Source organism: Botryllus schlosseri, chromosome 9, assembly GCF_051294905.1.
Source record: "Botryllus schlosseri isolate E-star chromosome 9, Bs_hap1, whole genome shotgun sequence".
Lineage (NCBI taxonomy): Eukaryota > Metazoa > Chordata > Ascidiacea > Stolidobranchia > Styelidae > Botryllus > Botryllus schlosseri.
Window position 1 is genome coordinate 403,311 of NC_137244.1, and position 12,501 is coordinate 415,811.

A 12,501-nucleotide genomic window follows, 5' to 3' on the forward strand; every position below is an offset into this window, starting at 1 on the left:
TAAGTGACTGGAGCATGCCGCGATCCATTTTTTTTTTGGTTTTTATGCTTACTAATTCATAACATATTTTCAGTGATAATAACAATTGTCGCAAGCCACGAAAATGTTATGATGTAGGCCTACTGATATTTTTGGCAATAATCTGCTTCATAATTTGATTGTGCAAAATGTTCTCGCAATAAATTCATTGAGTTTCAGAAACATACATCTTCTTCACTTGACTCTATTCTTGTTTCAAGAGCAAGCCTAGTATCATGAACTTGTAGTACTTTCACAATGTTGCTCCGTAGATATCCTTGTCATATTCCACTCTATGGCAACAGGAGAGTCCTGCGTTTTCGTCGTCTTCGAGCAGAAAGAGATTACTCAGTATTTTGCAAATGAACCGAATTTGAGGCGGAGACACTGACATTCCTACATTACATTCCTACTTAATAGTTCTTTCACCAACAGTCGCAAAGTAAAAGTCACCTGGAAATGCATGCATTTGTTTCATTCATACAACAGCTGTAGCAGTAGGCCTACAGATTACAACACATATTCCTGAAGGTAGCTCAGGTATATGTAGTTCAGTGCAATTGTCAAAAAATATATATTAACTCGATATTTCCCGCATATATACTGTTATTATCAACTGCAAGCTTCCCTAAAGGTACAATCATCACCGCTGAGAACTGCTTTGCATTATGAGCTAGGTAAACACAGTCAGGGGAATCCCCAATAATTAGGAGAATTGGACCCTGATCTTTGGGGGCTTTGCGGAAAAGGAAGATCACGATGAAGATGACCAAAATTGCTCATAAAAGTGTTTTTATGTACTAAACCATCATTTGGATAACAATGGTCGAAGTTTCCTGATAATTTTTCAAATCTGAACAACCCTGCACACTGAATGAAAGTAAAGAATACAGTATAGAAAAAGAAAGCGACAAGAAATAGGGCGGCATGTCATGGGAAGCGAGATCGATAGGTCAGTCGTGGTCCGGTAATCTTGGGGATGGACTGTAATTATTTAGTAGTAATTGCTTGTATTTCGACTTGAATGTGGACATGCTCGTCGACTGTCGGATGGCCGGCGGGATACTGTTCCACACATCAGGTCCGGCATATTTGATGGAGCGATGATCTTTTCGGTCGATCATATGATATTTGGACGACGTGGACGCGCGTGTGTTGTACTTGTGCGCTTTTGATTCAGAGGTAAAGAAGTCATTGAAATATTCGGGGCAACGACCGCAGTGAAACTGATACATAAACTTGGCGATTTCTAGTTTCCGCATATCTTCTATGTTTAGGACGCCGAATCTCTTCAGCAGCGACTTATTGGATGGGCAGCCAGGCCCCTTTGGGGCCCTAGCTATGATTCGGAGCACTTTATGCTGTAGTTTCTGCAGTGGCTTGAGTGCAGTTTTACTGGCAGCCCCCCAACAGAGGATGCCATAATGTAACTTCGATTGGATTAAGGATTTAAAGAGTATCAGGAGAACCCATGCTGGCATGAAGCGCCCAAGGCTGTAGAACAGGCCGCACTTCGGTGATAATTTAGTTTCTAGGGACTGAATATGACTCTTCCAGGACATGTTCGAGTCCAGTAAAACTCCGAGATATCCGGACATCGTGTCTGGGGCGTGTTCGGACATCATGTCTGGGGTATGTTAGGACTGTGTTGACGCTAGGAAATCGTGTCTGGGGCGTGTTCGGACATCATGTCTGGGATGTGTTCGGACTGGGTTACCACTGGAAAGTCGTGCCTGGTACTGCAACTGACTTCATAGTGAATATAGCGACTATCCTTATTTCAAACATGACTATCCTTATTTCTGACATGACTATCCTCATTTCAAACATGAGACTGTCCTCATTTCTAACATGACTATCCTTATTTCAAACCAATCGAACCAACCCTGTAGGAAAACGATGCAAGAGCTCGGCGTAAACAAGCAAAACTTCAAGGACAAGCCCAGAGACAGATATAGAGCGTCGATCGTGCGAAATAACATGAAGCAAGTCGGAGAGATGCAGGGTCCCAGCTGGGAGAACATGGCAAGCGGCTACCTCAACCAAGAGCAGCGAAGATTAAACTGGGACATTGCGAATCGACTCTTACCGACAAACGAAAAGCTACACCACAGCATGGCGACGAGAACAAGAGACTGCTCGCTCTGCAAACTGCAAATAGAAACGCATGAGCATTTATTTGTAAAATGCGCTAAGGTGAGACCTGTCACTCTTCTGGTCACAGATACTTGGAACAAAATCACAGGGCGAAATGCGAGACTACCGGGACTACAGGAGATAATAAACATGGACCCGAGGGGAATAGACCGCCGTGAAGAGCTATTGGCATTCCTCAAAATAATAACAACGGTGAAGCAAGCCACGTGGACGGGACGAAATCTGAGTAAGCACGAGGGTAAAGCGATTAATGCTCTTTGGATTTTAGATCTTGTACCAGAAGAATGAAAATTCGGCGTAAACACCAACAGGAGCCGGAAACTGAAGAAATCCTCGACAAGATTTGCCTAGCGATCGGAAACAAAAGCAGAGAAGAAAGTCCGAGGAATAGAAGAGTAAACAAGAAAACAATGCATGAGTGGACCATCAACTGCTGCGCAGCTGCGAACAACGAAGCAGTGCACCTTTGATGCAAAGCAGCTAACATCAAATACCCCCTATTTCCGTCAACCTTTAAAGACGCATCCAGGAAGGCGAAAGGCCATATAGTCGTACGCACCACAAATAGCTATACGCACAAGTCACGTGATTATTGCCTACATTTCCCGGCAGAGAGGTGCTAGAGTTATCGCGATTATAATAATTGTATTGCCCTGATATTCGTGATCATGGGATTATCAATTCGATATTGCAACAAATTATAAATACATCCATCCAAATTCATCGCCTCCCATGCGATATTCCATCACATTCATTTCTCTTGCAGAATTCTATTTTTCTTCGGTATTTCATCTTTTTCCCCGGTATAGTTATCCTCAACTATAGACTGCTTGTTCAGGTTTGGTTTGACGTTCGGCAGTAGAAAAATTGCGATTCGGGGAAAACGAAATCTGACAATAGAAAAGTATATTGCGATATCGGCATCAGTAAAGTAAGTATAGGCTATAGGCTACACTATGGTTACCATACGTTCGGAATTTCACTGTTCAAACTTGCATCCGGGAGGAATTTGTAAAACATGCCGGCGTCCGAGAGGAATTTTTCAAACATGCCGAAATGTCCGCAATTTTGAAGGCTTGACGTAGGTCATAATTTTTTTCGTAAATCAACATGGAATGTATAGCCTATGCTACATGACATATTCATTTGCGAGCCGCGCAATTTACTATCACATTTATTGTTTTTCATTGCGGGCACTACCACCCTCGCAAAAATTGCAATCAAATATAAATAGCCTTCATTTACTGAAATAAGCCTAATTGCAATCGCAACTATAGGAGAACGGCATATTCCTAGAGATGGTTATAACGCTTTATGCTATATTCAAAGATAATAGTCCCAAACGTGGGGGTCGTTTGCCTTTATTCTGGGGTTCGCGAAGATGTTGGACGTAATCAGCTTCCAAAATAGCCACTGAGTAAGTCTGGGCGAAGGTGCTATGACTTCTTTTGGTGATCAGCTCGTCAAATTTTGACCTGAGCCAATAAGGAACATTTTCAAATTGGGGATGGAGTCGCAACCATAAAAGGTTGAAAACCACTCGATGTGGGGTGTTTATAAAGCTTCGTGGTGCGCATCGGCATAAGGCTGATAAACAATCTTATCGGAGTGACATGAACATGCGACAGCGCTCCCTGTATTGTATTTTCGAAGTCATTTCTCCACCAGCTCTACGGCTAACTCTGATCATGTGCCAGAGATAGGATCAAACTATATAGTAATATGGAAAAACCAACATTATTGACAGAAGTCATTCAAAAAATTATATAAATAGCAATTCCCCCAGAAGTCGCATCGACTACCCTATGGTGAGCCCAAAATCATTGTTTATTTTGGCGGGAGCGGCGGAAAAATGTGATTTCGGTCTTGGTTTCACAAAACACAGCCACATACTCCTGAACCTTGTTCGCGACACCTCTTGTCTATATATAAGCAAAGCTTTGTTAGTGTGACGTCATATTGACAGACAAATGTGCTCATCATTACTACTAAATAAATACAGTCCATCCTCATGATTACCGGACCACGACTGACCTATCGATCTCGCTTCCCATGACATGCCGCCCTATTTCTTGTCGCTTCCTTTTTCTATACTATCTTCTTTACTTTCATTCAGTGTGCATGCCTCCTCTTTACATCGCCTAGGCCAAGGTGGGTGTCCGATTCCATAGACAACTCCTAGTCGCTTCGACATCTTCCTTTCTTTTCATTGTATCTTATTTTTGTGGTGTATTGAACTGATAAAATTGCTAATAAACCAAAGATCAGAGATGAGCGGATTTGAAATTTCCATGTCCTAATCCAATCCAAATCCGAACCTTCAAATCCAAATCCTAATCCATAACTTTTTCATATTCAAGTCCATGTCCAATCCTAATCCGATTCCAGCTGGAAATTCAGAAAAAATACTAATTTAGGCAACAGAGGGATTCAAAAACTTTCTTTCAAAACCAACGATTCACTTGATTCAAGATAACTTAGTAACCATAAGTACATTAATTGTCGCCATTCGCCACACGACATTTCAATCTCCCAGAAAATAGGTCAATCCCATCCAAATCCTAATCCGCTCTGAAAAAAATGTATAATCCAAATCCGACAAAATTTCACAAATCCTGTTTTTTCAAAACCTAATCCTAATCATGCTCATCTCTGGTGCTCATAACTCATTTTGAAATCCACTAGTGGGAGTTGAGGAGCGTCTGGAATTGGGTTGCCTGAAATATGGTAACCCTAGTATACATTTCAATTCATGTTGGAGTTTGCTGTACGGCAGTGGTTCTAAAACTATTGTAACCGCTCGGTTCCGGAGCCATAATGACTCCGGACTATCTGCTTGCAAGACCAGTCATGCGTAAAGTAGGTTAAGTAGCATGCGGGATGGGAAAAGAGGAAGTGATTATAGTTGGGGTTTGGTATGGAGTTGATCTTGGATTGTCTTTGTGTAGAGTTGTTACTGTGTTAAGTCTTGGATTGGATTGGAAGTGTTGATGTATTTATTGTGCCTGCCTTCGTTGTAATATATCCGTCGAATCTGCTATGTGTCTCTGGGTCCAGTCGAACCTGAAGTAACTTAGCCGGGGTATCCCTAAAAGGAGGGAACGCGGAACATGCGGAAACGGCCCCTAAAACGCGGAAACTGCGGAAAAAGCGGGAAACCTCGATTCCTAAAGCGCTGAAATAGAGGAAAACGCGGAACGCGGAACAGTCGGTCATTATGACCTTTATAGATCACACAGTAGGCACTAAAACGAGGAAACAGCGGAACGCGGGACAGTCGGTCATATTAGGGTTAGGGGAGGTGGGATATTAGGGTTAGGGGAGGTGAAATATTAGTGTTAGGGGAGGTGGGATATTAGGGATAGGGGAGGTGGGATATTAGGGTTAGGGGAGGTGGAATATTAGTGTTAGGGGAGGTGGAATATTAGTGTTAGGGAAGGTGGGATATTAGGGTTAGGGTTAGCTTAGGATTAGGGTTAGGTTAGGGGAGGTGGAATATTAGTGTTAGGGGAGGTGGGATATTAGGGTTAGGGTTAGCTTAGGATTAGGGTTAGGTTAGGGGAGGTGGAATATTAGTGTTAGGGGAGGTGGGATATTAGGGATAGGGGAGGTGGGATATTAGGGTTAGGGGTTAGGGTTAGCTTAGGATTAGGGTTAGGTTAGGGTTATGATTAGGGTTAGGGGAGGTGGGATATTAGGGTTAGGGGAGGTGGGATATTAGGGTTAGGGGAGGTGGGATATTAGGGGTTAGGGTTAGCTTGGGATTAGGGTCAGGTTAGGGTTAGGGGGGTGGGATTCTGGGGTTGAGGAAGAGGGTGATGTTAGGGGAGGCGGGATGGGATAGGGGAGGCGGGATATAGAGTTGGAGAGAGGGGGATGTTAGGGTTGGAGAAGAGGGCTAGGGACATGATATCCAACCCTAACATCCCCCTCTTCCTCAACCCTATTATCACCCCCTCTCCCCAACCCTAATATCCCGCCTCCCCTAACATCACCCTCTCCCTAACCCTAATATCCCACCTCCCCTAATCCTAACCTAACCCTAATCATAACCCTAACCTAACCCTAAGCTAACCCTAACCCTCCTAACCCTAACATCCCCCTCTCCCCCAACCCTAATATCTCCCCTCTCCTCAACCCTAATATCCCCCTCACGTAACCCTAATATACCCCCTCCGCCAACCCTAATCCGTCTCTCCACCATCCGCCAAGTATTACGACAGTTCTCTGCCATTTATGAGTCCTACTTCGCCTCACTCTAAAATTGGTGTCCCGCAGTTCCGTCGTTTTAGACTTTAGAGTTCCTCTATGAGATCTACAAATGTCAATGACCGACTGTCCCGCGTTCCGCTTTTTCCGCTGTTTCCTCGTTTTAGTGCCTACTTTGTATCTATAGAGGTCAATGACCGACTGTTCCGCGTTCCGCGTTTTCCTCTGTTTCAGCGCTTTAGGAATCGAGGTTTCCCGCATTTTCCGCAGTTTCCGCGTTTTAGGGGCCATTCCCGCGAGTTCCGCGTTTCCTCCTTTTAGGGTTACCCAACTTAGCCGCATTCAGTCAGATAGCTAGGACTACGACCGAACGGCTACACTATTTTGGACACGCGCCCTTGATGATAGCGGGCAATGTCGCGGGCCACACGCCATTCAAACTTGGCACTTCGTCACGGGACAAACATTTTGTCTCAATCGGTAGCAGCAGGTGTTCGTCCGGGTCCGTGGACATATGAGCATGCGACATTACAGTATGCGAGACTTCGGCATGCGACACAATGGACGTTGTAATCCACTTCGATATAATTCCTATCACTTATTTCTTAGATTCCAAAACGGCAATACGTGACATGACCTTATAAGATAATATTGTATTTCTTCATAACTTTCTACGCACTCTGTAAATATGCTTGACAGACAGGCCATCGTCGGATAGGTGCAAGGTCCGGTGTCAGTCACAATCTATCCTTGGTGCACGACGAAATTCGGACATTTCAAATCATAATATATTTAGGATTATTGCGTTGGACTTGAAAGTGTCAGTACTAAACTCATTCCTAGTTCAAGAAGCTTAATTCATTTCACTCAGGCGACTTCGCGCCCCCGTCAGGTGCTTTCACGCTCCCAAGGGGGCGCCCCCAGTTCGATAACCACTGCTGTATAGCGTCTGCACAAGTATGAAGCTATGGAACCACGATATCTATAATGTTCTGTAGCATATTTACATTTTAGAATTCTGTTGAAGGTAGTGTGACGCGTGATCGCATCTTTGGTCAGTTTGACTATAGATTGCTACGTAGTATCTATAGTTTGACTGCAGATGGGTGCGCGTTGCGCGTGAGTATGTCTTTGGAGTAGCGTCAAGTAGCAGTACTAGGTTGTAGGTGCACAGAGTAGTGGCAGACAATGCGCCATTGTATTTGCTACCCGATGAATGCGTACACCATTAAATCACTCCCAAGTTGTTCCTTGCCTAGGTCGATGAACACGACAAACCCATCGCATTTCGATATTATTAGAATAATAGGAGCTTAATTTACGTTAACCTAGCAAAGACGTGATTGTTCAGGTGTTGCATCACTTACCTTTGCATAGCGCGCTTCCACAAGACAGGAATAGATGAATAGCAAAGACGTATGTCCAATAAGACATCCAATACCGATCCATGCCACCATAAACGACCATCCGAAAGACAAGTTATCGGACGACGTAGGGTAATATGTGAATAATGGTGGACAAGAGGCGATGCATATTGTATATTGCAATGTAAAAAGTAAAACTCCAATAAATCCGGCGATGTCTGAAAATATGAATTTTATACATAAAATATGTATATTAGAATTGCTGCAGAAAGCAGACATGACTATCTGTACCGATCGCGACGAAGCGGGCCATCAAAGGTTGTCGAGAACGAAATAATTCTAATTCATCTCGAGAGTTACTTGAGTACAATTTTACTCGTTTCGCCACTTTCTTAGTTAAGTTGGTAGGTTTTTGATTACTTCTACATCACATTGAAAATGCTTAGTTCAACATCACATTCAAAATGCTTAGTTATATATAGGTCAAATAGGCGAAAACATATGTGCATGAGTACAAGCACGGCGTAAAAACGTTCTGTGAGGAAAAGTTCATGATAGAATGATGTACGACAGTCTCAGGTCTAAGACAGGAACAATTCGATGATATTCGATGAAATTTTAAACAAGTGCGCGATCAATCTGGTCCAAATACGACCGTCGTCTAGTGGGATAATAGTACAACCAGGACATGTCACTGGTCCAACTAACTTTTACAACCAAGTATCAATAGTCGCAGTGGCACGATGTTGCTGGCCTTATTCGCATAATCCTACAAAGGAGAGCGTCATCTCCTCCTTGCAAAGACGATTTTAAATAGCATTTCATAGGAGAATACTAATTTACTCGACTAGCAAGTTCGTAAAGATACATGCGTATGTAGCCAGTCATCAGAGTAAATTGATGACACAATAACTTACTTGCGAAGAGTGTGACGATTCCTGCTGCTCTGGCAAATGTTCCGCTGGTATCAACCCTTCCGCCCAAACAAATCCATCCGGCGGATATCATGTTCAGAACGATTCCACAAATGGCTAAAACGATTTCGGTCGATAATGCCGCTCGTGTGTACACTAAAAATGTTGGAGATGAGTTCGAGTTCTAGATCAGGCCCTCCAAACATTTTTACACCCGGCCTCATCATTTGAATCAATACTAAACGGCGCGAAAGTTGACCGGACCACGACATGACATATCGATCTCGAATTCCGACACATGCCACCTCTTTTTGTAGCATGCCCTTTTATAGTATATTCGTTTACTTTCATTCATTGTGCATGCCTCCTTTGTACATCGCCTAGGCCAGTTAGGTGCCTGATTTCGAAGACTACATCAAGTCGTTTCGACACCTTCCCTTTTTTCATTGCATCGCAGTCCCGTGGTGTTTTGAAATGACGAAAATGAGTAAACAATATATTGAAATTGAACCAGACTTCGACAACTAGAACATTTTCAGCTTTTCTAAATTAAATTAGAATTATAGCTATGAAGTTTTTCCAAATTAGACTAGAATTATAGCTACACGTTTTTTTTTTTTAAATTAGATTTGAGTTTTGCTTGGAAATTGAATCAAGTTCAGTCCATAAAAAATCAGATTCATTCTCAAGCATGAGGATGGCAAATGTCTGCACAGCAAGCTTGGCTCGTTTCGAACGGTATCCGCAGTTATCCTGTAGCATTTTTATGGAAAACCAGAAATTAAATTAGAATTTAAATAAGAGCTGTAAACATTCCAGAAATTGGATTAGATTACCGCCATATCTCTCCATCAGTCTAATTAGACAACTCGAATTATCTAGTTCAGTGCTTCTAAATCTTTTTTTAGACACCCTCCCCCTTTATGACAGTGAAAAATTACGCGCCTCCCTTACCGTCGTATCACAAAATATTAAAAAGAGCAAGCAGAATGCTAGCAATCCCAACGGATAGTTTGATGGCATGGAAGGTCATGAATGAGAGAACTGCCGAATATGAAATTCGGATTATACGCAGAGCAATAACTATGACCTGGAGGTGAATCGCGCATGGCGCGAACAAATTTTCAGTTGACTACGGCTCCTTCAGGTGCTTTCACGCACTCCCCCCAGAGGGCGTCCCTCCCAGTACGAGAACAACTGATCGATCTGCTCAAGTCTGATTTGTACTCTACATGACTGTGCTAATTCCTGTAAGTGGGACACATGAAAGGATCGAATCATGAATACCAATATTAACCGATTTGGATTGAAAGTCTCGACAGGCTATGTAAATGACTCACTGCATACAGAGAAAGGAGTGGCCCGGCAATTCAAATCAGTCACGCCGTAATCCCACAGACCATGTTCTTCCACGACATATTGGAGCGGAGTGGCTGCAGTTCGTTCGGTCGAAATTCCCCGGAATACTTCGGGGATTCGGTAGACCTTCAACCACGTTCCAGTGAAAAAAGCAGTACAGATCAACACGATTCCCAAGAGTCCTAAAATAACGGAAAAACATTTAGCTTCTCTAGCCTATACGCAGTTAATGGCTGGTGGGTGGTGAAATATTCGTGTCATAACTGTGAAGCGTGAATAACGTATTTCTACCATTGTCATTGTCATTAATTTTCCATCTTGAAGTGCTGGTCAGTTCAGTAAAGGTTTAGAAATAACGGCTACCGGATACGATCGGCTGTCGCACGGGGTAACAAAACTATAAATACAAATTATTCAAGAAACTTGACGAAATGATATCCCACAATAAGCTAGAATATTTTGGACAAAGGTACCTTATTGTATAGCATTTTTCACGTTACAAATATGTATTATTGGGATATTCAAGTCATCACTGACCAAATGACAATAGAATGATACAAAGATCAACGCGACTTACCGGACAAGAGCGATGTCAAAATTAGTAACACGAGCTTTCTCATGGTCATCGATTCAACAAAACCTGGATGGCAATATTACTATTTACATAGATAACCCTTCATTGCAACCCATGGCTGAAAATACATAGAGCTGTAACTGCAAATGAGAATGCATGAGACGAAATAGCGACTGGATTTCCTTTGAAAATCAAATCTCGAAAATATATTGAATTTTTTTCACTCATATTATGCCCGTGAGTGAGATGGATGGGATCTTTCCTCCGAAGGACTTAACTAGACCAAATCGTTGGCAGCGAAAATCGTTGGCTGCGAGAGTGACCCTGGACTGGCGCAATGCAGAATCAATTTATCAGAAAATCCGCTTCACACTGACTATCGGCAGTTCCATAAATAGTAAGCAGACTATGTGGCAGGGCTTACCATATTTTGGAAATCTAAAAAGAGGACACATTTTCAGAAAGTTCAGACATGCAAAACCGGAGAAGAATTCTCAAAAACCGGTAAATTTTTCCCACTTCGTGATCGGTTGACTAAAAAAAAAAGGTCATCTTCTCGCTCAGAGCTAAAATCACCGTTTTTCACTCCGAAATACCCACCGGAGCTTAACTTCTGTGCTGATTTGCGGCATATCACTCGCAATTTCCTCTAAATCTGACCTAAATTTTCAAAAAAGAGGACAAAATCTCAAAAAAGAGGACAAAAGGGCGTCCTCCGAGGACACTTTCAAAAAAGTCAAAAAAGAGGACAAATCCTCTTAAAAGAGGACGTATGGTAAGCCTACTATATGGACTCGATCAAATTATTCGTATGACTCGCCGAATCAGAAATGTGGATTGACTATAGTGAATCGAAATTCACGAGTCAATTTCAAGTCATCAAGTTCGCGAAACGCTGGTGAAACCTGTGAGAGCGACCAATTATTCAATGATCGTGCGTTGTTCTGAGCCTCCATTGTTTTGTTACAGCTAAATTGATCACAAACGAAGTGATCGAAGCTTACAGCTTTTACGTTGTTGTAAACTAGTAGTTGGCTCAAGTTATTTAATAGCAAGATATTTATTTCTGTTCTCTGTTTTTATCATAACCCAACCTTTGGTTTTATTGATTGAATTCGAATATAGTTTATATACTTCTCAGCCATTGGCGTAGGCTCGAATTCTATCAATACTCATATCAATATAAGTGGGTAATGCATTGCATCTTTTCAATTTTTCTCTATTCTTTATTCTCTATTTGGGCTGGTAACTATAAACTGAGGCTATACTACTTACGTGTTTACCAGTTCTACGCCTTTTTGCGTGTATATTTAATTCTATATTCGTTCATCGGTTCAAAATCAATGACAACTCTGTATTTCTGACAGCTACCAAAATGCAATGACGGAATGCCTCATACTTCGAAAAGGCAACTTGACTTGAATTGTGACTTTAATCGTGACTTGACTTGACTCGAGTCACCTTCAAAATGCGAGTGACTTGACTTGACGCGAGTCACCTTCGAAAAACGACTGACTTGACTTGACTCGAGTCAAAATATGCGATGACTCGAAATGACTTGTGACTCGAAGCAGTGTCTTGATCCCAACACTGCATTGTATACAAACAACATACTGACGATTGAAAATGGGATAATAGAGTAGTCTTCCTAATAAGAAAATATGCCTGGTTTTGGTACAAATTTTATCTACAGTGGCTTACGCAATAAATGTCACCGCTGCAGAAGAGAAACAGAAATTCACTGCAGGTAACGTGGTTTACGCCAGTATAGCCTCATGTTTCGCATAACGGTGCGTTTATGGAGCTTTCACTTTTCATCGCTTATTGCCATTCCTTTAAAGATAAAATCACTGTTAAAGAACATTGTCAAAGTGCTAGAAAAATGAAGCTGCCCGATTTGAGAATC

At 42.2% G+C, this 12,501-nt stretch overlaps 1 protein-coding gene across 1 annotated transcript; it reads right to left on the reverse strand.

Moving 5' to 3' along the window:
- Positions 1-2,800: 2,800 nt before the first annotated feature.
- LOC145447023 (uncharacterized) lies at positions 2,801-11,050 on the reverse strand. The gene is made up of 5 exons (XM_080325453.1): positions 10,599-11,050; positions 10,003-10,203; positions 8,666-8,818; positions 7,752-7,966; positions 2,801-3,065 (listed from the first exon to the last, which is right to left on the reverse strand). Exons 1-5 carry the CDS (start codon positions 10,645-10,647, stop codon positions 2,991-2,993), a joined length of 693 nt encoding a protein of 230 aa, XP_080181579.1. The 5' UTR covers positions 10,648-11,050; the 3' UTR covers positions 2,801-2,990.
- Positions 11,051-12,501: the final 1,451 nt, after the last annotated feature.

Bases quoted from the DNA above. Each gene is read 5' to 3' on its own strand.
- LOC145447023 (XM_080325453.1), bottom strand. From the start codon at position 10,647: ATGACCATGAGAAAGCTCGTGTTACTAATTTTGACATCGCTCTTGTCC. The intron at 8,819-10,002 runs GTGAGTCATTTA...CAACATTTTTAG, and splicing joins CACTCCTTTCTCTGTATGCA to TGTACACACGAGCGGCATTA. The intron at 3,066-7,751 runs GTAAGTGATGCA...TTCTATTGTCAG, and splicing joins TGGAAGCGCGCTATGCAAAG to ATTTCGTTTTCCCCGAATCG.